The sequence below is a fragment of the Stomoxys calcitrans genome, chromosome 2, assembly GCF_963082655.1.
Source record: "Stomoxys calcitrans chromosome 2, idStoCalc2.1, whole genome shotgun sequence".
In the NCBI taxonomy this organism is placed as follows: Eukaryota; Metazoa; Arthropoda; class Insecta; order Diptera; family Muscidae; genus Stomoxys; species Stomoxys calcitrans.
This window is the reverse complement of record NC_081553.1, coordinates 17,436,917-17,459,199: the sequence shown is the minus strand read 5'-3', so window position 1 is coordinate 17,459,199 and position 22,283 is coordinate 17,436,917. Positions and strand designations below refer to the sequence as shown.

The window sequence follows — 22,283 nt, the reverse complement described above, 5'->3', positions numbered from 1 at the left end:
CAAGATATAGTTCAATATGGCCCAAAAAAAATAATTAGCGCGATTTCAACAGACAGACGGAGGGACAGACGGGCGGACATGGCTAGATGGTCTTAGATTTTTACGCTGATCAAGAATTTATATACTTTATAGGGTCGGAAATGGATATTTCGATCTGTTGCAAGCGGAATGACAAAATGAATATACCCCCATCCTTCAGTGATGGGTATAAAAATTTTCAATGTACATATTACATGGTATTAAATAACTCCGGCAAGAACACCGTGAAAATTTTCAGATTTGGTTATTCCCTTTGAGTGGTAGCATGCCATGTTTACATGACATAGAAGCCATGTACAACTTCCCTACAAAGAGGTGGTGCCAAGTGACATGCCGTTCAGGCTCAGGTACAAAAAGGAGAACGTTTATCATTGATATTTAAATTTGAATTGGACAGAACTCATTGATATATGTGAAATTTACCCCCAGTTCCTTAATGGAATGTTATTTTGGTATCAAGCAATGGACTAAGTGAGACGGATTATATCACACCATAAATTAACGTTTTCGTGGTAGTTACAAATACGATGCTTAAATATTTGGAATTAAAAATCGATTATAAATGGCAGAAGTGTTTGATTTGAATCCACAAAATTTGCATTTGAATCCATTAGATTTGGATTTGAATTTTTAATTCAAAATCCTTTATTCCCATGTATATTTGCGTAATATTAATCAGTGCTTTCCAATATATGAATCCCCTAAAGATTTCACAAATGCCGCCAGCATTTGGGTTGAAAATTTGCGTCTTATGTTAGTAGTGAATATTATATGTAAACATTATATTTTTAAATGAGAAATTTTATATATAAAATAAATTAATTAAACTTATAAATATTAAAACATACTATGATACCAGAACCAGAACAAACCAGAAATATTATTACAGCAACCCATTCCAAAGATATTCAAATATAACCGACGATAAATCTATCTGTTAACGATATTCTACAATATTCTGCGCATTGTAGAATCTTCTTGAAACACTGGCTTCTTGTAAATAAGTAAGCAAAATCCATTAACTAAACAAATAATGCCTTGGATTAATTAATTCACTTTTTAAGATGAACCTAATTTGAAATGCCTAAAACATATGTAAATTTTAAAACTTTATAAATAGATAACCGTATTCAAATAGTTCCCTATCATGTTAACATGTAAATTTTGAACAAATAATTAGTTGCGAATACATATATATTGAAGAAATTTCTAAAGAGTTCCGATCCCAAATGAAATTCTGTAAGGGAAATTAGTTCAATAAACCCTCTTAAACTAGTTTGAATGTTAACTTTGTAAAATTCAGTATATCATTGAGTTTAAGATATTTGTTGCAATTAAATTTTTAAACTATATATTATATTTATTAATTAATTTAAAATTTATTGATATTTTATACGATGTTATATTCGCTTAGCGTTTTTTGATATTTGCGTTCATTCATTGATAAATCGTACAGATAGTTAACATTTGCATATGTTAGATAATGCGAACAGCTTTGACTATAAGGGGAGTAGTTTCTTTCATGTAAAAGACATTTCTTCTTATTGCTGAACAGTTTTCATAAAACCATGATAAAGCGTCACGGCATTTACCACATTACTCGTGAAGTGATTAGATGGTGATAAATCGTAACCATATTTCCACCAGGATGCACTAATAAGGTGAAGTCAGGTGAGCAGTTGAATACAATTTTTTTATTTCTGTTTTAATTTTGCAGTACTTCTAAATGTCAAAGGCTCGATATCACAGCTGTGATATATTTCTAAAATCTTAAAAACATGTTTGATCCGATATTCCACACATATGCAACAAAACAGTGTTCTTGCGATGATAATATAAATATAAAACACATCTGTAGAAGATAACTTGTAAAATAAAGTTTATTTCTAGAACCACTTTGACATTTCATTTTACGGCATTTGCCACTCAAGGTAGTTTCGTTGAGGGTAGATTTTTGTTGTTCTGCTAATGACCCTACCTCTCTTAATTGTACCATGTATTTCTACAAACCTGAAGTGTATGTGGCATATCGCCATTTCCCGGTTATGGTTAAACACGAAATTGTTGATTGCTTTCCGGCAAGGAGGTTGGGATATGTGAAGAACGACACTTAATTGCTTCTTCAAATGAATAAAAACACTAATTGAATGTATCGGCGACCACAGCTGCCCATACCATTACATGAGATGAAAAAATAACAAGTAAAAGCGTGCTAAGTTTGGCCGGACCGAATCTTGGGAAACCACCACCATGAATTCTGCTAAAAATTTGCAAATGCAAATTTGCCCATGAACATTCCATTAAGGAACTCGGGCAAACTTCTCACATATCAATGAGTGTTGTCCGATTCAATTTTAGGCTCAATGATAAGCGGCCTCCTTTTTATAGCCGAGTCCGAACGGCGTGCCGCAGAGAGACACCTCTTTGGGGAGAAGTTTTTATATGGCAAAGTACCTCACAAATGTCGCCAACATAACCAGGGGATAACCACCGCTGAAAATTTTTCTGATGTTTCCGCCAGGATTCGAACCCGTGCGTTCAGCATCATAAGCGGACATGCTAACCTCTGCGCTACCGTGGCCTTCCTGCTAAAAATTTATACAAAATAAATTTAGTTGAAGGGCATAATTTTCTACATATAAAACTTCTGTTGAACCAGAAAAAATTAAAGCTTCTAGGAACCGAACAAGGATAATTGAGAGACCGGTTTACACGGGAGCAATATCAGGTTATAAATTGATTTGGACCATATTTCAGCCAAATAGGAGAAAAATTGCGGCTTGTAAGGGTTTAATAAGCCAAATCGAGACATCGGTTTATATGGGAGCTATATCTGGTTATGGAACAATGTGGACCACACTTGACGCAGTTGTTGGAAGTCATAACAGAAAAAATGAAAAATTTCAGCCAAATAGGACAAAAATTGCGGCTTGTAAGGGTTCAAGAAGTCAAATCGGTAGATCGGTTTATATGAAAGCTATATCAGGTTATATACCGGTTCGGACCGTACTTTGCACAGTTGTTGAAAGTCACAACAAAGCAATACTTGCTCCATTTCAGCCAACAGCCAAAAATTGCAGATTGTAAGGGCTCAAGAAGTCAAATCCGAAAATCTGTTCATATTTGAGCTATATCAGGTTATATACCGATCTGAACCGTACTTAGCACAGTTGTTAGAAGCCGTAACGGAACACTATATGTAAATTTTAGCCAAATCGGACAAAAATTGCGGCTTCCAGGGGTTCAAGAAGTCAAATCCGAAGATCGGTTTATACGGGAGCTATATCCAATTCTGAACCGATATGGCCCATTTGCAATCCCCAACGACCAACATAAATATTAATTATCTGTGCTATCGTGATTTCAACAGACGGACGGACGGAACGACGGTCGGACGGACGGACATGCCTAGATCTACTCCGGATGTCCAGACGATCAAGAATATATATACTAATAGTGTCCTAGATCAATATTTCGGGGTCTTACAAACGGAATGACTAGAGTAGTAAACCCCCATCCTATGGTAGTGTGTCTTTCGTAGATTCAAATTCTCGTTTGGGCGCTCTGTTAAGTAAATACGACCATTTTTGTGGAGTTTGTTAATTTCTCATTTCTCGATAGAGAAAAATATTTTCGGAAATTCACCATGTTCGTGCAAACGCAGCTTCTTTGCTCGAAATCGACATCGGAATATCCATTTCCTACCCTAAAAAGTCAATTTTTTGTATGTCCGTCTGTTGTAATCATACTGCTGTCTTCGAAAATTGAGATATTCAGCTAAAATTTGGAAAATCGGATCATATACCTGCCTTGTATAGGGCAGGTATAGGATCCGATTTTCCAAATTTTAGCGATCTCACGATTCAGGGTCTCAACCCCACAACAGTCTCATTTCTCTCTCTCTCAAAAGTGAGTAGCCCTAGGCACTTGTAAAGCAGACGTGGCAGTGCTTGGGGTGTTTGAGAGACCAGTTTGCATTGATGGAGAGTATCGGCGTCCAATAAACTTCCAACGGTATGAGCTGTATGACGACGCACAGTGGGACTAAATCGAAAAAAGCTAATAAGAAATATGCCGTGTAAGAACGGGTAAAGATATCTTTTGGAGTTAGTTAGTCTTATGGTCTTATTAGAGCTGAAGTGTTAGCGAGACCATGTGCAAAATTTCAAGGCCATAGGTTGTCCGGGGGCCTTTTTAAAAGTGCCCCTAAAGATGGTCACCTCGGTATTTCGAAAATTGTCCGGGCTGCCAAATCTTTATTTGTGGACCTTTTTTTTTTGCTGGATAGTGCTTAAAAATCCCTACAAAAAGTCAACTTGAGGTGTACATCATCTCCACTAGTTTTGGGGATATACCAGTTTTAATTTTTATTTGTTAAAATTTGGGCCGAGATTGGCTTTATATTTTGGAATTTACGAAGACATTTGTAAATTGCAAATTTTTTTGCATGATTTGCAATTATAAGTTATACAGCTAGGACATCAAAAAATGTGAAAAAGTGTATTTTTTTAATTTTTTTGATCAAAAAAAGTATTTTCACTGATAAGTTAAATACCTTAAGTCAATACCTCAATTTTTTTCTTTTTGTTTGTGAAGAAGATATATTATAGGTGCTTTTAAGTTAAATTTGAACAAAAATTGGAAAACCTATCGAGTTCAAAAACTCCAAAGCCCAGATCCCCCATTTTGGGGACGTGTGTTTTTACTCCATATGTCCCTTAAACTCATGCAAAAAATTATTTGCACCTAACAATTTTTGTAGCCTACACAGCAAATTTACTAAAAAAATACCAATTTTAAAACCATCTTTACCCGAAAAGGGTATTTTGGGAATTTTTGTAAAAAATTAGGGCAGAATTTATTTATAGGTTTTTAAGGACATTTTATCTGCAATATTCAAAAAGAGTTACTAAGCTATCCCTATTCGTTTTTTTTTTAATAAGAATAAGATATTTGAAAATCGAACCATATATATGAAGAATTGGCAGCCCGAAAACTTTTTCGAAACAAGGAAGTGACCAACTTTATGTTGGTCAAATGCGCCAAATGCCAAAATGCGCCCGGACAACCTAGGGTCTTGAAATTTTGCACACGATCTCGCTAAAACCCATTTCAAATTCAAAGAGATATATTCACCCGTTCTCATATGACATATGTTTTACTAGTTTTTATCGATTTTCTCCCATTTTCCAACATTAGCATAGTTAAACGGTTTCATTGGCCATGGTCATGTTGTCAGAATGATAAAGATTTTCAGCAAAGAAGTCTTTTGAAGACAATCACAAACCGAGGCGACATAAACCTCGTTGGGTTGTTCATAGCCAATTAATGTAAAGTAAAAGGGTTGCACTAGGTGATTTGAAGACCACTTGATTTTGGTGACTTGGGGCCAACAGTAGAGCAGAGGTTAGCATATTCACCAACTTAGGAGAGTGGCATGGAAAAAAATTAAGGAATTTGTAAATAGCACAGGATTCCTAACTTAGATTTTCTTTTTCGGGGTTACTTCTAATTTGTATTTAGAGCGCTCAACAATCCGATTTCTGGCTTAGGTGTATGTCCATAGTGTCATAGGGCGGATTAATATCTGCACCCTCTATTCAACCTAACCTAGCATATTCACCAGGCTGAACGCTTGAGGTCGAATCATGGCGAGAAAATCAGCAAACATTTTTCATCGATGGTTATCCCCATATAATGCTGGCGAGATTTGTGAGGTACTATGCCATTTAAAAACTTGCTTCTAAGTATGGAACAATGAGTGAAATTAATCCTCTCGACATCCGCAACCAATATGGTACCGATCGGTTCCGTTATTTATATAGCTGCCATACAAACCGAACTCTAGTTTTGATGTCTAAGGCTTATAAAAGGCAAATTTTTACCCCATTTCTCTCAAATTTAAGACAGTGAGCTAGGTTAGGCTATCGACTTCCGCGCCGTGTATGGTCTAGATCGTACCACATAAGGATATAAGACTCTTATAGACCCATCTCCCGATTGGAGCTTTTTGGATCAGATTTCGCTGAATTGCTATGCCGAGTACTGTTCAGATCAAATATTTGCTATGTTAGATTATATATTCTTTACTAAGTAAGCCCAAGCTAGCCCAACCATGATAATGTTTTTAAACAAATAAGTTATTTCTCTAAGTGGATAATATCTTAACAAATGTTTCGAGAAATCCCCATTTTTTTGAATTTATTTGTGTGAGTTATTGTAGTTTTTTTGCTGATATTCATAGAAACTAATTTGAATTCATGCATACATACGTACCTCGACGATATATTGAGCTTAAACCTTTTGAACAAGCGATGAATTCGTTCGAAACGAAAGTTAGTTTTATGATCCCTGTGACGAAGATGAGAAATATCTAGCTTTTAAAATCAAACAAAAAATTTATGAAATAATGAACGAGTTTTTTTTTTTACAAATCCACTTCATATGTTATAAATAGCTTTAAACTTTCAAGAAGAAGAAACAATAATGGATGGTAGCTGGTGAGATATTAATCGTCTGGTGTCCACCACTGTGGTATTATAATTTCATATTCATAACCTTTACCATTTTCATAAACCTATATGCTAAAAACTCATATACTTTTGCAAAAAATTATGTTGAATCTATCGTGTGGTGGATTTGAATTTTATAATATTTTATATAGATAATTGTTTTTGTAAAAAGAGTTTAGGCTTAGGTATTTCTACCGTTTTCGAAGAATTTATATATTTAAGAAAGTTTTTTTTTCGAATTTTAAATTATGCATAGGATTTTTAGGGAGGTGGCTTAATAATTGGTAGAAGATTTTTCTTGGGATTCATTGGATATTTTAGAGCAGACGATTTTTGCAAATTAGCCCATGAACATACCATTAAAGAATAGGGGCAACCCTCTCGCATATCAATGAGTCTCGTCCGATTCATATTTTAAGCTCAATGATAAGAGCAGAGGATTACAATTATATATTGTGAGAAAAAATTTAGCTTTAAGAATGTGTCTCCTCACCATGATAAAAAGTTCAAAAGCAAAATTTAGCTGAAGCATTTACTTATCGGTTAGATTGGCAACAGGGTACAGATTATAACCCGGCCAAGCCACTATGGGCATTAAAAAGACAAATGACATAGGCATAGACAAATGCCCATGAACATTTCATTAAGGAACAGGGGGCAAACTTCTTACAGCATGTTTGACTTGTTCATCTATTGTATCTCTTTCATTTGCAAGAGAGTGTGCGCGTGTAAGGGCGCACGTCCAAAATGAAAATTTTACTGTATGTGTGAAATACTCTTTATAAGTATTTTTAATTCTTTCAATATTTACAAATTAATTGGATAAATGACACCAACCATTTAATATTCTTTTCCAGCGTTAAATCAATAAAAATCCCTGTTTTTTTAACTAAAAACAGAAAAACAATGTGGTTACCCCTTCGCATGTTTATTCGTTGCTGTCTCAACAACGGCTGAAACAAAGAGCATAAGAATACGTGTGACTTGCCATCAACGCTACCGTAAAGGGCTGGGCATCGCTGTTTTATACCCACCACCATAAGAAAGGCGGTTTATTCATTTAGTGATTCCGTTTGCAACACATCGAAATATCCATTTCCGACCCTACAAAGTACATATAATCTTGATCGTCGTAAAATTCTTAGACGATTTAACGTTGTCCTTGTGTCTGTCCGTCTGTTGTAATCACCCTATAGCCTTCAAAAATTGAGATATTAAGCTGAAATTTGGCACTGACCCGTATTTTCCATACCCAAGATAAGTTCTTGAATGGGTAAAATCAGACCACGTTTACATCTAGCTGCCATATAGACCGACCTGCGGATTCAGGGACTTAAGCCCATAAAAGGGCATTTATTGTCCGATTTCACTGATCTGGAAGTGTGAGTTATGCTGTGGCCCCGATATCCGAATATGGTCCAGATGGCACTACATTTAGATATAGCTGCCATATAGACCACTCGGCCGATTTGGGGTCTGAAGCCCAAAACTGCTGCATTTATTAACCGATTTCGCTAGAATTGGGAACAGAAAGTTTTATTATGCCCCTCGCATCCTAACTGAAAATAATCCAGATTGTAGCATATTCTAATATAGTCGTCATATAGACCGATCTCTCGATTTAGGGTCTGAAGTTAATAGAAGCATTATTTATTGCCTTATTTCGCTGAAATTTAGAACAGTGAGTTGAGTTGATCCACCCGATATCCAAACCAAGTATGGTCCACATCCACATCAGAACACATTTGCACATAGCTGCCATCAAGACAGATCTGCGGATTCAGAGACTAAAAAAAGCCTAATTTATAACTCTATTTTACTGAAATTTGGATCAGTGAGATGGACAAGGCCATCCAATATCCGGACCGAGTATGGTTAACATCTGACTACATTTGAATATAGCTGTCATATGGACTAAGGGTCTTTAGCGAGCATTAATCATCCGTTTTAACTGAAATTTGGAACAATGAGTTGCAGTAGGGCAACCCATATTTAAATGGAGTATTGTTTAAATCGAACCATATTTTGATATAGCTGCCATAAAGACCGATCTGCCGATTCAGGGTCTTAGGCCCATAAAAGCCGCATTTATTACTCGATTTTGCTGAAATTTGGAATAGTGAGATGCAGTAACCTAATGTTTGATCGGATCAGATCGGCCTATAATATAATATAGGAGCTAATTGCTTCTATATAAATCGATCTCCTGATTTTTACTTCTCATTTTTGTTTGAAATATAGGTGAAGGGAAATGAACGATTGTATCGATATTGTCGATATTTATTATTAAAACTATCGAAAATATCGAATGTTGCGACTATCGATAGTTTTCCAGCTCTAGTCTTAAGCCCTTAAAAAGTGCATTTATTGTACGATTTTGCATAAATTTCAAACAGTGATTTGCATTAAGACTCCTGCCATCCGGTTTAAATATGGTCCAGATTGGACTGTATTTAGATATAGCTGCCATATAGAACCATTTGCCGATTTAGGGACTTTAGACATAAGGAGGGGCATTTATTTCCCGATTTCGCCAAAAATATAAAATAGTGAATTATATTATACCCTTTGATATTAATAGCCCTTTCCTTGACAATAATTGCCCGGTTTCGCTGAAACTGTGAATTGTATAAGGCGTCTCAGGGCCTAAATTAAATATGATTCAGATCAGCCCTTATGTCAAAGTGTGCAGTTTTATCTCAATGATATGGGTCCTCCTTTTTCGAACGATTCACTGGTTTTTTACGCAACATGTGCGTTCTTATCCCATGTTCCTATGTCGCTACGGCCTGACACCCTAAGGATCCTTTTTAAACTTTATCTTTAGCGTTGGCTATGGCATTTGATTCAAAACCTCTGTTAGTCTAAATATGAGGGTCCAAAGTCATGCGGGCCAAAAGTCATAATTGAAACAAAAATTGACTCTAATGTACCCGAAGCTAAGAGTGGTATGCACTCCTTGGTCTGAGGCTACAAAAAAAAGGAATCTACCTGTTTTACCGCGAACGACTATAGCAATCAAATTGATTGTCTCTGTAATCTAACTAAGTAAACATAAATTTTACATTTGTTTTGCAGGGGATTCTCGGGCTTTAGCCAACAAGAAAGCAAACTGAAAACTCATTGAGTTCGGCCGGGACGAACTTTGGTAATCCACCACCTTGGATATACATGTTAACCTTATAATGTCACGTCCGATAAAAATACACCCTTAAATAACCTTTGCAGTTATATAGAAATATGGTCCGATTAAGACCAAACTCGCCTGGGATGTCGAGGGCTTTCACACAATTTTCTGTCCTAGACCATAAAAAGTCGATATCCTAATTAAGTCTAATATACACCATATACAGGATGTGTAGGGGTCTAATACAACTCATCATGTTTTTTCAATAAACGTTAATCAATGAAAATATTTTTTTAGACCAAAAGATCAAAAACTTACTTTTTTACATTTTTGTTTCTAAAGCAGTATAACTTTTAACTGTTATTGTACATTTTGTCACAAATCCAAAACATATTTAAAAATCCAAATGAAATGCCCTGGCATGGGATGGCTATGAGCACCGAACGGGTTGGAACTATGGGCTCCGATATGTGTGGTAGTTCATTTTCATCACAAGAAGCTCAGCTGGGAGCTACACCCGGTAGCCTTGAGACAATCAGCGATATCGAGTAGATGGCACCGAATCTTGCTTAAATACTGGGTGTCAGTGATACTCGATAAGACAAGGCGAGTTATTGGAGCCTTTGAATAACCCAGGGCCATAACGTTCTCGAGGCGTTCCATGGACTGGTACGAGGAGCTTGAGGAGGATTCTTACATACAAAACAACATTTTTTAAAATGAAAATTAAGCCACAAATACATTCGAAAATTGCAAAATACGAAGCCAATTGCGTCTAAAAATTTTAAAAGATAAAAATTAACAATATAAAGGGTGATTTTTTTGAGGTTAGGATTTTCATGCATTAGTATTTGACAGATCACGTGGGATTTCAGACATGGTGTCAAAGAGAAAGATGCTCAGTATGCTTTGACATTTCATCATGAATAGACTTACTAACGAGCAACGCTTGCAAATCATTGAATTTTATTACCAAAATCAGTGTTCGGTTCGAAATGTGTTCAAATTTTGTTCAGCGATGAGGCTCATTTCTGGTTGAATGGCTACGTAAATAAGCAAAATTGCCGCATTTGGAGTGAAGAGCAACCAGAAGCCGTTCAAGAACTGCCCATGCATCCCGAAAAATGCACTGTTTGGTGTGGTTTGTACGCTTGTGGAATCATTGAACCGTATTTTTTCAAAGATGCTGTTGGACGCAACGTTACGGTGAATGAACACATTTCGAACCGAACACTGATTTTGGTAATAAAATTCAATGATTTGCAAGCGTTGCTCGTTAGTAAGTCTATTCATGATGAAATGTCAAAGCATACTGAGCATCTTTCTCTTTGACACCATGTCTGAAATCCCACGTGATCTGTCAAATACTAATGCATGAAAATCCTAACCTCAAAAAAATCACCCTTTACAATAATATCCTTGGCACCAGAAAAAATATTATAGACATCAAGCTGGCTTTTGTCGTAGGTGCACTATCCAGTTAAAAAAAAAAACTTATGAATCGGATCACAAATGCAGCCCGAACAATTTTTCGAAATGCTGATGTGTTCTGCCAAGAGGTGCCCGAACGCCCTAGGGCCTCATCTCGATAACACCTCAGCTCTTACCATCCAACATTTTGAAACAGTTGTCTCTACAGTTCTCAAATGGCATTTTTTTAAACTAGTCTTTTTCGTTTCTTTCCCACTGTGTGTTGGTTCTGGTTTGCATACAGTATTCATATAAACAAATTTACCTTCTTAAGCCTCCAGAAGCCTCAGTTTTTATACGATCTGACCTAAATTTGGCAGATATAGCTCCAGCTGCGAACCAATGACATATTTCCCATCCCTAAGTCGAAGACACTCGAATCTGTTGGTATTATTGATGCATCATTGGTTACTTCTTTCTTTAGTTGCAAATTTAATTAATGACCCATTCATTACTATAGTACTTCGAATGCGCGACACTCGACCACAAATTAATGACATGGGAGTCAACTTATACCTCATTTGCAGGTCTATAAATTAAATTGAATTAATTTATTAAAGAAGTCATAAAAGCGTGAATATGTCCAGGGTCATATTATCTCTGCTAACTACCCAAGTTTGTATAAAATCACCATAGTTTCTATTTATCATTTAAGGGCATAGATAACAAGGTGATATTGCAACAAACTTAGTAGGCAAGTGATTAGTTGACATTTGATCTTTGTAGCATTAAGACGCGTTAATCATGTATCGCGAAAAGTAAGTTAGACCTAAAAAGAAAGAAAAAAAAAAAAACAATTATATATGTCCATTAACTTATTTAGATTAGAATTTCAAAAGTGTTTAGCAAACATTGGAGAATATGTAAACAGTTTAGTAAAAAACTTAAAAAAAAAACGGAACAAAAGTTTAACACAAAATTCAGTTAGCAGCTAAAACAAAGCAAACTGAAAACGAAATACGTTAAGCATGGAATAATACATACAAAGGAAAGCAAATCGATTAGTAATCAAACGGCAAAACATTTCAAACTAGATGAGGGTTTTTTTATCCTTAAAAAAGGAAATAAAACAAGAAAAAGCGTGCTCAGTTCGGCCGGGCCGAATCTTACATACCCTCCACCATGGATTGTATTTGTCGAGTTGTATTCTCGGCATCTCTTCTTAGTCAAAAAAAGGATATATGAAAAGATTTGCTCTGCTATTATAGCAATATCAAGATATGGTCCGGTTTGGACCACATTTAAATTATATGTTGGAGACCTGTGTAAAACGTCAGCCAATTCGTATAAGAATTGCGCCCTTTGGGGGCTCAAGAAGTAAAATAGAGAGATCGATTTATATGGGAGTTGTATCGGGCTATAGACCGATTCAGACCATAATAAACACGTATGTTGATGGTCATGAGAGAATTCGTCGTACAAAATTTTAGGGAAATCGGATAATTATTGCGACATCTAGAGGCTTAAGAAGTCAAGATCCCAGATCGGTTTATATGGCAGCTATATCAGGTTATGAAACGATTTGAACCATAGTTGGCACAGTTGTTGGATATCATAACAAAACACATCGTGCAAAATTTCATTCTAATCGGATAAGAATTGCGCACTCAAGAGGCTCAAGAAGTCAAGACCCAAGATCGGTTTATATGGCAGCTATATGAAAACATGGACGGATATGGCCCATTTACAATACCAACCGACCTACACTAATAAGAAGTATTTGTGCAAAATTTCAAGCGGCTAGCTTTACTCCTTCGGAAGTTAGCGTGCTTTCGACAGACCGAAGGACGGACAGACGGACGGACATGGCTAGATCGATATAAAACTTCACGACGATCAAGAATATATATACTTTATGAGGTTTTAGACGAATATTTCGAGTAGGTACAAACAGAATGACGAAATTAATATACCCCCCATCCTATGGTGGAGGGTATAAAAATTAGTCCATTACGACGAAGTTCACATAAGAAAGACATTTTAAAACAAATCCATATATGGTAACCATTTAAGACAAATTAATACTTCTTCGAACCAACAAAAAGAAAACAATTTGTGTAAAAATTTTTTTTTTTTTTTGTAAATTTTTCATAACATGAAATTTCATAAAATTCTTTTTCAACGTTTTGTTTTGTATTATATTCTCATGAACTTAATTTTAATTAAAACCATGTTTACAAAAACGTTATTTGCTTTGTTAATATGTAATGTTGTGATAATCGAAAGCAGTTATGGGCAAATACACCCACACTGTGGCACATTATTGTGTACGCACACAAGAACATAAGCCCATAGACTTTAAAAAAATACACACATGTGTTTTTCTGTCCATCGCCACCAAAGACATAAAATAATTATGAACAAACGAAAATTAGAAATGGAAATTATTGCAAATGTGTTAGTGTGTCCATCGTTTCACTAAAGCTAAAGCATACAACATTGGTAAACAGACAAAAAAAAATATTTTTTGTAATTTTTATTTATATGTGAACCAAAACAATAGATTTAAGACACAAACTTTGTTTTACCTTGAAAGCAGGACTTTTTATATAACAAATGCATATAATAATTTATTTTCTACGAAATAATTGTTTCTCATTGTTTTGTTCATTTCAGAACCATGCCACCAAACGCAAATGCTACAGTTAATGATAATGAACACATATCAACAGTACCAGAAAATACAGCCACCGGAGTTTTATCCGAACAGGAAGCTGAAACCATTGATGGAGGTTTAGCCAAAGACATTGCACCATTAAAAAAGGCCAGTGAACGTAAATTGGAATTGGTATGGCAGAATATCATAGGTTTTATCTATCTATATTGTGCCACGTTCTACGGCTTCTACCTAATGGCTACATCAGCAAAATGGCAAACGAATATTTGTGGTAAGTACTTGTAGTAAATATTACAAGGCAATGCAAGTAAAAAGATTAACATTATGGCCAACATAATTTCTAAGAGGTTTTGGATTTGAGATGCTTGCGATGATACTTGAGGTGGAGTGAAAGGCTCTGTTGCCACCAACACAATCTTGGTATGAAGTGATTCTGGCATTCCCATCTTGTAGTTTATCCTACACAGATGGATAAAAATTGGAAGAGAGGAGGTCTCTGGGTTTCTACATTGGGGATCCAGAGACCAACTTCTGTCTCTGGCTTCCAGATCATAATACAGCTGGCGGAGAATCAATTTTTAAAGGGCCAGTCACCAAGCCGTTATCAAAATCGTAATCTACGATCTAGGAAAGCACGAAGTGTTACCAATTCAAATGATCATGTTTTTTGTGAAAATATTTTTATACCCCACCATAGGATGGGGGTATACTTATTTCGTCATTCCGTTTGTAACCCATCAAAATATTGATCTTAGACCCAATAAAGAATATATATCTTGAACTTCTTGACATGCTAAGTCAATTTAGCAATGTCCTTCCGTCCGATGTAAGTCTATCGAAATCAGGCTTACTTTCGAAGGAATAAAGCTAAGCGTTTAAAATTTTTTTATTAGTATGGAGGCCACCCTAACGCAGGGATTATCATGTACGCCTTTGACGCTGAATCCTTGGGTTCGAATCCTGGCAAGAACATTAGAAAAAAAATTTTAACGTTGGCTATCCCCTCCTAATGCTAGCGACATTTGTGAGGTACTTTGCCATGTAAAAGTTGGGCCCCAAAGAGGTGTTGCACTGCGGCACGCCGTTCATACTCGTCTATAAAAAGGAGGCCCCTTATCATTGAGCTAAAACTTGAATCGAAACGTTTGTGAGAAGTTTTCCCCAGTTCTTTAATGTAATGCTCATGGGGAAATTTGCAATTTTACTTCCTATTTGTGTAGGTCGGTTGTGGATCATATCGGTTCATGTTTTAGTATAGCTGCCATATAAACCGATCTCGTATCTTGACTTTTTGGCCCTCTACCATGCGCCATTATTGTCTGATTTGGCTGAAATTTTGCATGAAGTGTCAAGTTTGCCTCAGTTCCTTAAAGGAATGCTCATGGGCAAATTTGCAATTTTTCTTCCTATTAGTGTAGGTCGGTTGTGGGTCATATCGGTTCATGTTTTAATGTAGCTGCCATATAAACTGATCTCGTATCTTGATTTTTGGCCCTATACAATGCGCCGTTATTGTCTGATTTGACTAAAATTTTGTATGAAGTGTTTTGTTTTGACTCTTAACATTTGTATCAAGTATGGTTTAAATCGGTCGATAACCTGATATAGCTGCCATATAAACCAATCTCGGATCTTGATTAATTAAGTCTCAAGGGAGCGCAAGGGAGGTTCGACTGAAAACTTGCATAAGTTTTTTTGTTTTGACTTCCAATAACTGTACCAAGAATGGTCCAAATCGGTTCAGAACCTGATGTAGCTGCCATATAAACCGATCCCGGATCTTAACTTCTTGATTTTCGCAATTTTTATCCGATTAGGCTAAAATTCAGTACATGGTCTTTTGTTTTGACTTCCAACAACTGTGCCAAGCATGGTTCAAATATATCCATAACCTGTCATAGCTGTCACATTAACCGATCGCCCAATTTGACTTCTTGAGCCTCTAGATGATGCAATTATTCCTATTTGAAATGTTGTACTATTACGTTTCCTTTTACATTCTACAGATGTGCCAAATATGGTACGAATTTGTCCAATACCATAAGAATTGTTATCTATTATCCTTTGTTTGCCTGTAAAGAGATACTTGTCAAATGCTATCCATGGTGAAGATACCCAATATAAGATTCGTTCCAGCCCGGCTGAATACGCTTTTTCTTATTTTTAAATAAACTCAGAAGAAACTGCTTTAATTGTTTTGTAAACAATACAATAAGCTGTCAATAAAACAACTTTCATGTAGCTTTCATTTCTAGTTTGCCAGATATACCAACGTGAACTTGGTAAAACTTTGTATTAGCTACCCAGTATTATTTAAAATTGGAAACGGATATTTCGCCCAAGAAACAATTGGTTTTCAATCAAAATCCAGCTTACAGTTTATAACGAGAAACATTTGTTGTTGCCTTCTATAGGAGGTTGTTTCTCTAGGAGGCGTTTCTCTTTAGTCTTGTCTGAATTAGCGGATGTGTACATTCCCAATTTAGATTTGAAAAAGCGATTTGGCCACCGTAGCGCAAAGGTTAGCATGTACACCTATGACGCCGAACGCCTGGGTTCGAATCCTGGCGAGACCATGAGTAAAAATTTTCAGCGGTGGTTTTCCCCTCCTAATGCTGGCGAAATTTGTGAGGTACTATGCCATGTACAACTTCTCTCCAAAGAGATGTCGCACTGCGGCACGCCGTTCGGACTCGGCCATAAAAAGGAGGCCCCATATCATTGAGCTTAAACAAGTAAAAAGGCGTTAAGTTCGGCCGGGCCGAACTTTGGATACCCACCACCTAGGGTATATATGTAAACCACCTTTTGTCAAAATCCGGTGAAAAATGTATACCTTATGCCCCATAGTAGCTATATCAAAATATGTTCCGATTTGAACCAAATACTAATAACTACACGTCATTGTTCAATTGCGTGTAAGAAAATATTGATGTTTTAAGTAGCCATATCTAAAACTAAACCGATCTTAACAAAAGACGATACAGATGTCGAAAAGCCTAAGTCATTGTGACAAATTTCAGTAAAATCGGGCAAAGTTGCAGAAAAATGCAAAGCCTTACACAACTCACTGTCCCAAATTTCGGCGAAATTGGACAATAAATGGCCCTTTTATTGGCCCAAAACCTTAAATTGAGAGATCGGTCTATATGGCAGCTATATCCAAATCTGGACCGATTTAAGCCAAATTGAAAAAGAATGTCGAAGGGCCCAAAACAACTCACTGTCCCAAATTTCGGCGACATCGAACAATAAATGCGCCTTTTATTGGTCCAAAGCCTTAAATCGAGAGATCGGTCTATATGGCAGCTACATCCAAATCTGGACCGATCTAAGCCAAATTGATGAAGGATGTTGAAGGGCCTAACACAAATCACTGTCTAAAATTTCAGCACAATCGGATAATAAATGTGGCTTTAATGGCCCTGAGACCTTAAATCGGCGGATCGGTCTATATGGGGGCTACATGAAGATATACTCCGATATAGCCCATCTTCGAACTTAACCTGCTAATGGACAAAAAATAATCTTTGTAAAGACTGTAGCGTGATTTCAACAGACAGACGGACGGACATGGCTAGATAGTCCACTTTTACGCTGATCAAGAATATATATACTTTACAGGGTCGGAAAAGGATTTTTCGATGTGTTGTAACGGAATGAAAAAATTAATATTCCCCCATCCTTCGATGGTGGGTATAAAAACTTAAATCGGACTGCACTCATTCCTTAGTGGAGTGTTCATGGGAAAAATTTGCAATTTGCAAAGCGATTTGGCCAGATCGATGGTAGAAAGCAGATAACTTCTCAATAGATTCTTCTGCCTAACATTACTAACTAGGAATAGCATGAAAATTTTCCAAACAAACAAATGGATACCTCCCATAATACCAATTTATTTGAGTAAAAAATTTACTCTACATTCATTGAAACTTAAAAATTTACTCAATGTTTGTATTTTATCCATAAAATATTTCTTAAGCAAGTTTAATCCATTGATTTGTTTAAAACTGCACCAAGCTCTGAAAATGATAATATAGGCAGCGTGCATATATTAAAAAAAACAAGTCAATGCACTTCCGTTGAGTGCGTTATATAACGTTATGATGAGCACATCTATGCGCTTAACATTAGCTGACATTAACATTTTAACAATGCATAAGCGACCTTCATTTTTTGTTGTTGTTATACTTTTCAATATTGACTAAGTCTATACTGCTGAGTCTCTGGATTGAGAAAGGTAGAAAGTTAAGTGGGATGAGACCTCAGTCATCTTTGTATGCAATGCTATATTTAGGGGTGCCATCAGCACAAAATATTTCTGAATTTTTAGCGATGGCAACCAAAGTCTCCAGTAAAATAAGAAAGTTATTTCATTTTATTTTTATTATACCCTCCACCATAGCATGGGGGTATACTAATTTCGTCATTCTGTTTGTAACTACTCAAAATATTCATCTGAGACGCCATATAGTATATATATTCTTGATATTTTATGTCGATCTAGCCATGCCCGTCCGTCTGTCTGCCAACTCCCAAAACAACCCTAAATCGGACATATTTACCGATCATGGCAATATGGGACTCAAATGAAAGGTATTTGCGAGTAGAATACGAATCTGATATCCAAATTTGGGACCACGTTTCTGGGGGGTGGACCCCTTCACCAACACACCCCCCCAAACAGGACTTATTTACTGACCATGGGAATATAGGACTTAAATAAAAGGTATTTGATTGGAGAATTAGAATCTGATATCCAAATATGGGACCAAGTGTTTGGGGGGCCGCCTCTCCCCAAAAACATCCCCCAAAGGGGACGAATTTACGACCATAACCATATGGAGCTCAAATAGGAGTGCACGAATCTGATATCAATATTTGGGAAAAGTGTCTATGGGACCACCCCACCCCCACAACAGTACCCAAATATTGGGTTGCCCAAAAAGTAATTGCGGATTTTTCATATAGTCGGCGTTGACAAATTTTTTCACAGCTTGTGACTCTGTAATTGCATTTATTCTTCTGTCAGTTATCAGCTGTTAATTTTAGCTTGCATTAGAAAAAAAAAGTGTAAAAAAAGTATATTTGATTAAAGTTCATTATAAGTTTTATTAAAAATGCATTTACTTTCATTTAAAAAATCCGCAATTACTTTTTGGGCAACCCATAGTAAGTATATGCAGACTTTTGCAATATGAGGCTCAAATAAGAGGGTTTTTAGAGTGGAACACGAATCCGATATATATTTCCAAGGCCAACTCACTGAGTGGCCGCCCATCCCTCAAAACACCCCCCAAGCCGGTCACGTTTGCCGACTACGGAAATACGGGGCTCAAATTAAAGGTATTTGGAAGTAGACCACGTATCTGATATCAACATTAGGGACCAACTGTCTAGGGGACGTCCCACCACCATAACAACCCCCAAATAGGACGAATTTGCTCACCAAGACTATTTGGGTCATAAAGAGAGTGGAACTAAATATTTATAGTTTTTAGGGCCAATACCCCAAACCGGACATATTTTCTGACTTTTGCAATAAGGAGTTTAAATGAGATTTGAAAACCAATTTTATATCCAATTTTGAGGCCAATGGCAATATGGGGTTTAAAAAAATGATATATAGATATATGAGAATAGAGCTTGGGGGGACCTCGGCCATATATACCGACCATGTCAATGTGGAGATTAAATGAAAGGTATTGAGGGGTAGAGCAAGAATTGATACCCACTTTCGGGACCAATTTTTGGGGGTCAACCCCTTTCCCAAAATACCCCACAAGCAGAATTTTTTAGTGACCATCTCAAAATGGGGCTCAAATAAAGGTATTTGGGAGTAGAATACGAATTTGATATCCAAATTTAGGACCATGTATTTAGGGCATCACCCCTTCCCTAAAACACCCCGCAAAGGGTAAACATTTCTCGAGCATGCCAATATTTGGTATTTAATATTAGAAAACTATATTGATAACCTATTTTTGGCCATGTGTTTGGGGGACGCCTCATCGTGTAAACTTCCCTAAACCAATGGCAATATGAGGTTTAAATAAATGGTTTTTGAAAGAAGAGCACGATGTTGATATTTTTCAGGGTCAAGTGCCTGGAGGACAACCTCACCCCGGAAACACCACTAAATCAGACATCATGAGAATATCGGGCTGAAATGAAGTATTTTATGAATGGAGTACACCTTACATCCAAACTTAAATTCGTAGACCAATAAAGATCATTTGGGATTCAGATAAAGTTACTTTTATTGTTAAACAATTAGTTCATAACCTCATATAGCTGTCATATAAACCGATCTGGGGTTTTGACTTCTTGAGCCTCTAGAGGGCGCAATTACTATCCGATTTAGCTGAAATTTGGAACAACGGTTTCTCCCATTACCTTCAAGGTACGTGTCAAATGCGGTTCGAATCGGTCTATAGCCTGATACAGCTCCCATATAAACCGATTTCCCTATTTTTCTTCTTGAGCCTCTAGAGGGCGCAATTCCTATCCGATTTGGCTGAAATTTGGCATGACATGTTTTGTTATGGCTTCCAACAATTGGTATAGCTGTCATATAAACCGATCTAGTATCTTGACTTCTTGAATCTCTGATTAGGCTGAAATTTTGTACAACGGTTTCTTTCATGACTTTCAACATACATGTCAAATATGGTCTAAATCGGTCTATAGCCTGAAACAGCACAACAGAGATACCGGGAAAAGAACTCGACAAATTTGATCCATGGTGGAGGGTATATAAGATTCGACCAGGCCGAACTTATTACGCTTTTACTTGTTTCATGTCTATTATTTTATAATATTTTGCTTTATTTTCATTGTTCTCTTAAAATTTCATTATTTCTTTTTTCCAGGACTTCTCCTAACTTATCTCACCGGTTTTGGCATCACTGCTGCGGCACATCGTTTATGGGCTCATAAAGCGTATAAAGCAAATTTACCTATGCGCATAATGTTGATTATCTTCAATACTATTGCATTCCAAAATTCCGTTTATGTTTGGGCCCGTGATCATCGGGTGCATCATAAATTCTCGGAAACCGATGCTGATCCACATAATGCTACACGTGGTATGTTCTTTTCGCACATCGGTTGGTTGATGTGCAAAAAGCATCCCGAAGTCAAGGAGAAGGGCAAGACCATTGATATGTCAGATTTGGAAGCCGATCCCATTGTTATGTTCCAACACAAGTGAGTGCCTTTAAGATGAGTCAAGTTGTAGTTTCTCAATTCCGTTGAAGTGATTCGTAGATTTTTGGGACTTTCAACATTAAAATGAAAAAAATTAACAAATTTTCTTGTATTTCAGATACTACTACCTTTTGATGCCTATTGCTTGTTTTGTGTTCCCCGCATGGTTACCCATGTATTTCTGGAATGAGACTTTCTCCAACGCATGGCATATTTGTGTATTGGCACGTTGGTGTTTCCTTCTCAATTCGGCCTGGTTGATCAACAGTGCTGGTCATAAATATGGCAGCAAACCTTACGATAAGTATGGATACTAAAACTTCAACAAAATACCGCAATGGTAACATTTCACACATTTTTGTGTTACTTTAGAAACTACAATCCTGCTGAGAATGCCTTCATTGCCATTTTGACTTTGGGCGAAGGCTGGCACAACTATCATCATGTCTTCCCCTGGGATTACAAGACTTCCGAATTGGGCAATTACTCCATGAACTATAGCACAGCCTTCATTGATTTCTTTGCTAAACTTGGCTGGGCCTATGATTTGAAAACTGTCTCGGAGGATATCATAAGGAAGCGTTGTCAACGTACCGGTGATGGTACTCATCCCATTTGGGGTTGGGGTGACAAAGATCAGGATAAAGAAGAAATGAGGGATGCTGTTATAATTAATAAGAAGAAGAAGTAACTTGTTAGGGATATCTACAATAAAAGGGTTGTCGCCCCTAGGAGTACACCCTTGGAAATAAACTTTAAAACTTTTCCAGTGTTTCGACATAGTATTCGATGTAGAACTTTAGTTGTATAGCCTTGTTCAACTTATTCTCTTGTTTAATATTTAACATTTTCTTTTTTTACAAATTCCAAATGAGGTCTATTTCTATAGCAAAGAACAGGTTAAGCATAATAAGGGGGGCACATTAGCATTAGCATATGCATTATATGTATATCGTTTATAGCATGTCAGGGGTTTAAATGTAAGTCATATTTAAAGCACAATCAATCATACATTTGTACATCATATAATTGATAAATAAAAAAAAATGTTTATATTATTTTTAAAATAAGAAAGAGTGTTAATAATTACATCTCAGTAAAGATATCCATGTATATGTGTTATACAGTCCAACTAATTGAAATACTGAGCAGAGTATTTACTCTGGGTAAGGATTAGGTTCTTTAATGACTTCATGTTCTTGAGTAATACGAGTGTAACACTAAAATTTTATTAAACGTTCTAGAAATAATAATTGAAACAAGTAAAAGCGTGATAAGTTCGTCCGGGCCGAATCTTATATACCCTCCA

The 22,283-nt window shown here is 36.4% G+C and overlaps 1 protein-coding gene across 4 annotated transcripts in view; it reads left to right on the top strand.

The window, feature by feature from the left end:
* LOC106081866 (acyl-CoA Delta-9 desaturase) overlaps positions 1-22,011 on the top strand; it is a 55,898-nt gene extending 33,887 nt beyond the window's left edge. For 3 of the 4 annotated variants that reach the window (XM_059362827.1, XM_013244110.2, XM_059362828.1), the window contains exons 2-5: positions 13,765-14,036; positions 20,638-20,974; positions 21,093-21,278; positions 21,347-22,011. In XM_059362827.1, coding sequence (XP_059218810.1) covers positions 13,769-14,036; positions 20,638-20,974; positions 21,093-21,278; positions 21,347-21,665 — 1,110 coding nt within the window. In that variant the 5' untranslated portion in view covers positions 13,765-13,768 and the 3' untranslated portion in view covers positions 21,666-22,011. Of the gene's footprint in view, positions 1-11,862; positions 11,907-13,764; positions 14,037-20,637; positions 20,975-21,092; positions 21,279-21,346 lie in introns of those variants that run through there. The other variant, XM_059362826.1, reaches the window with a different exon arrangement.
* Positions 22,012-22,283: the final 272 nt, after the last annotated feature.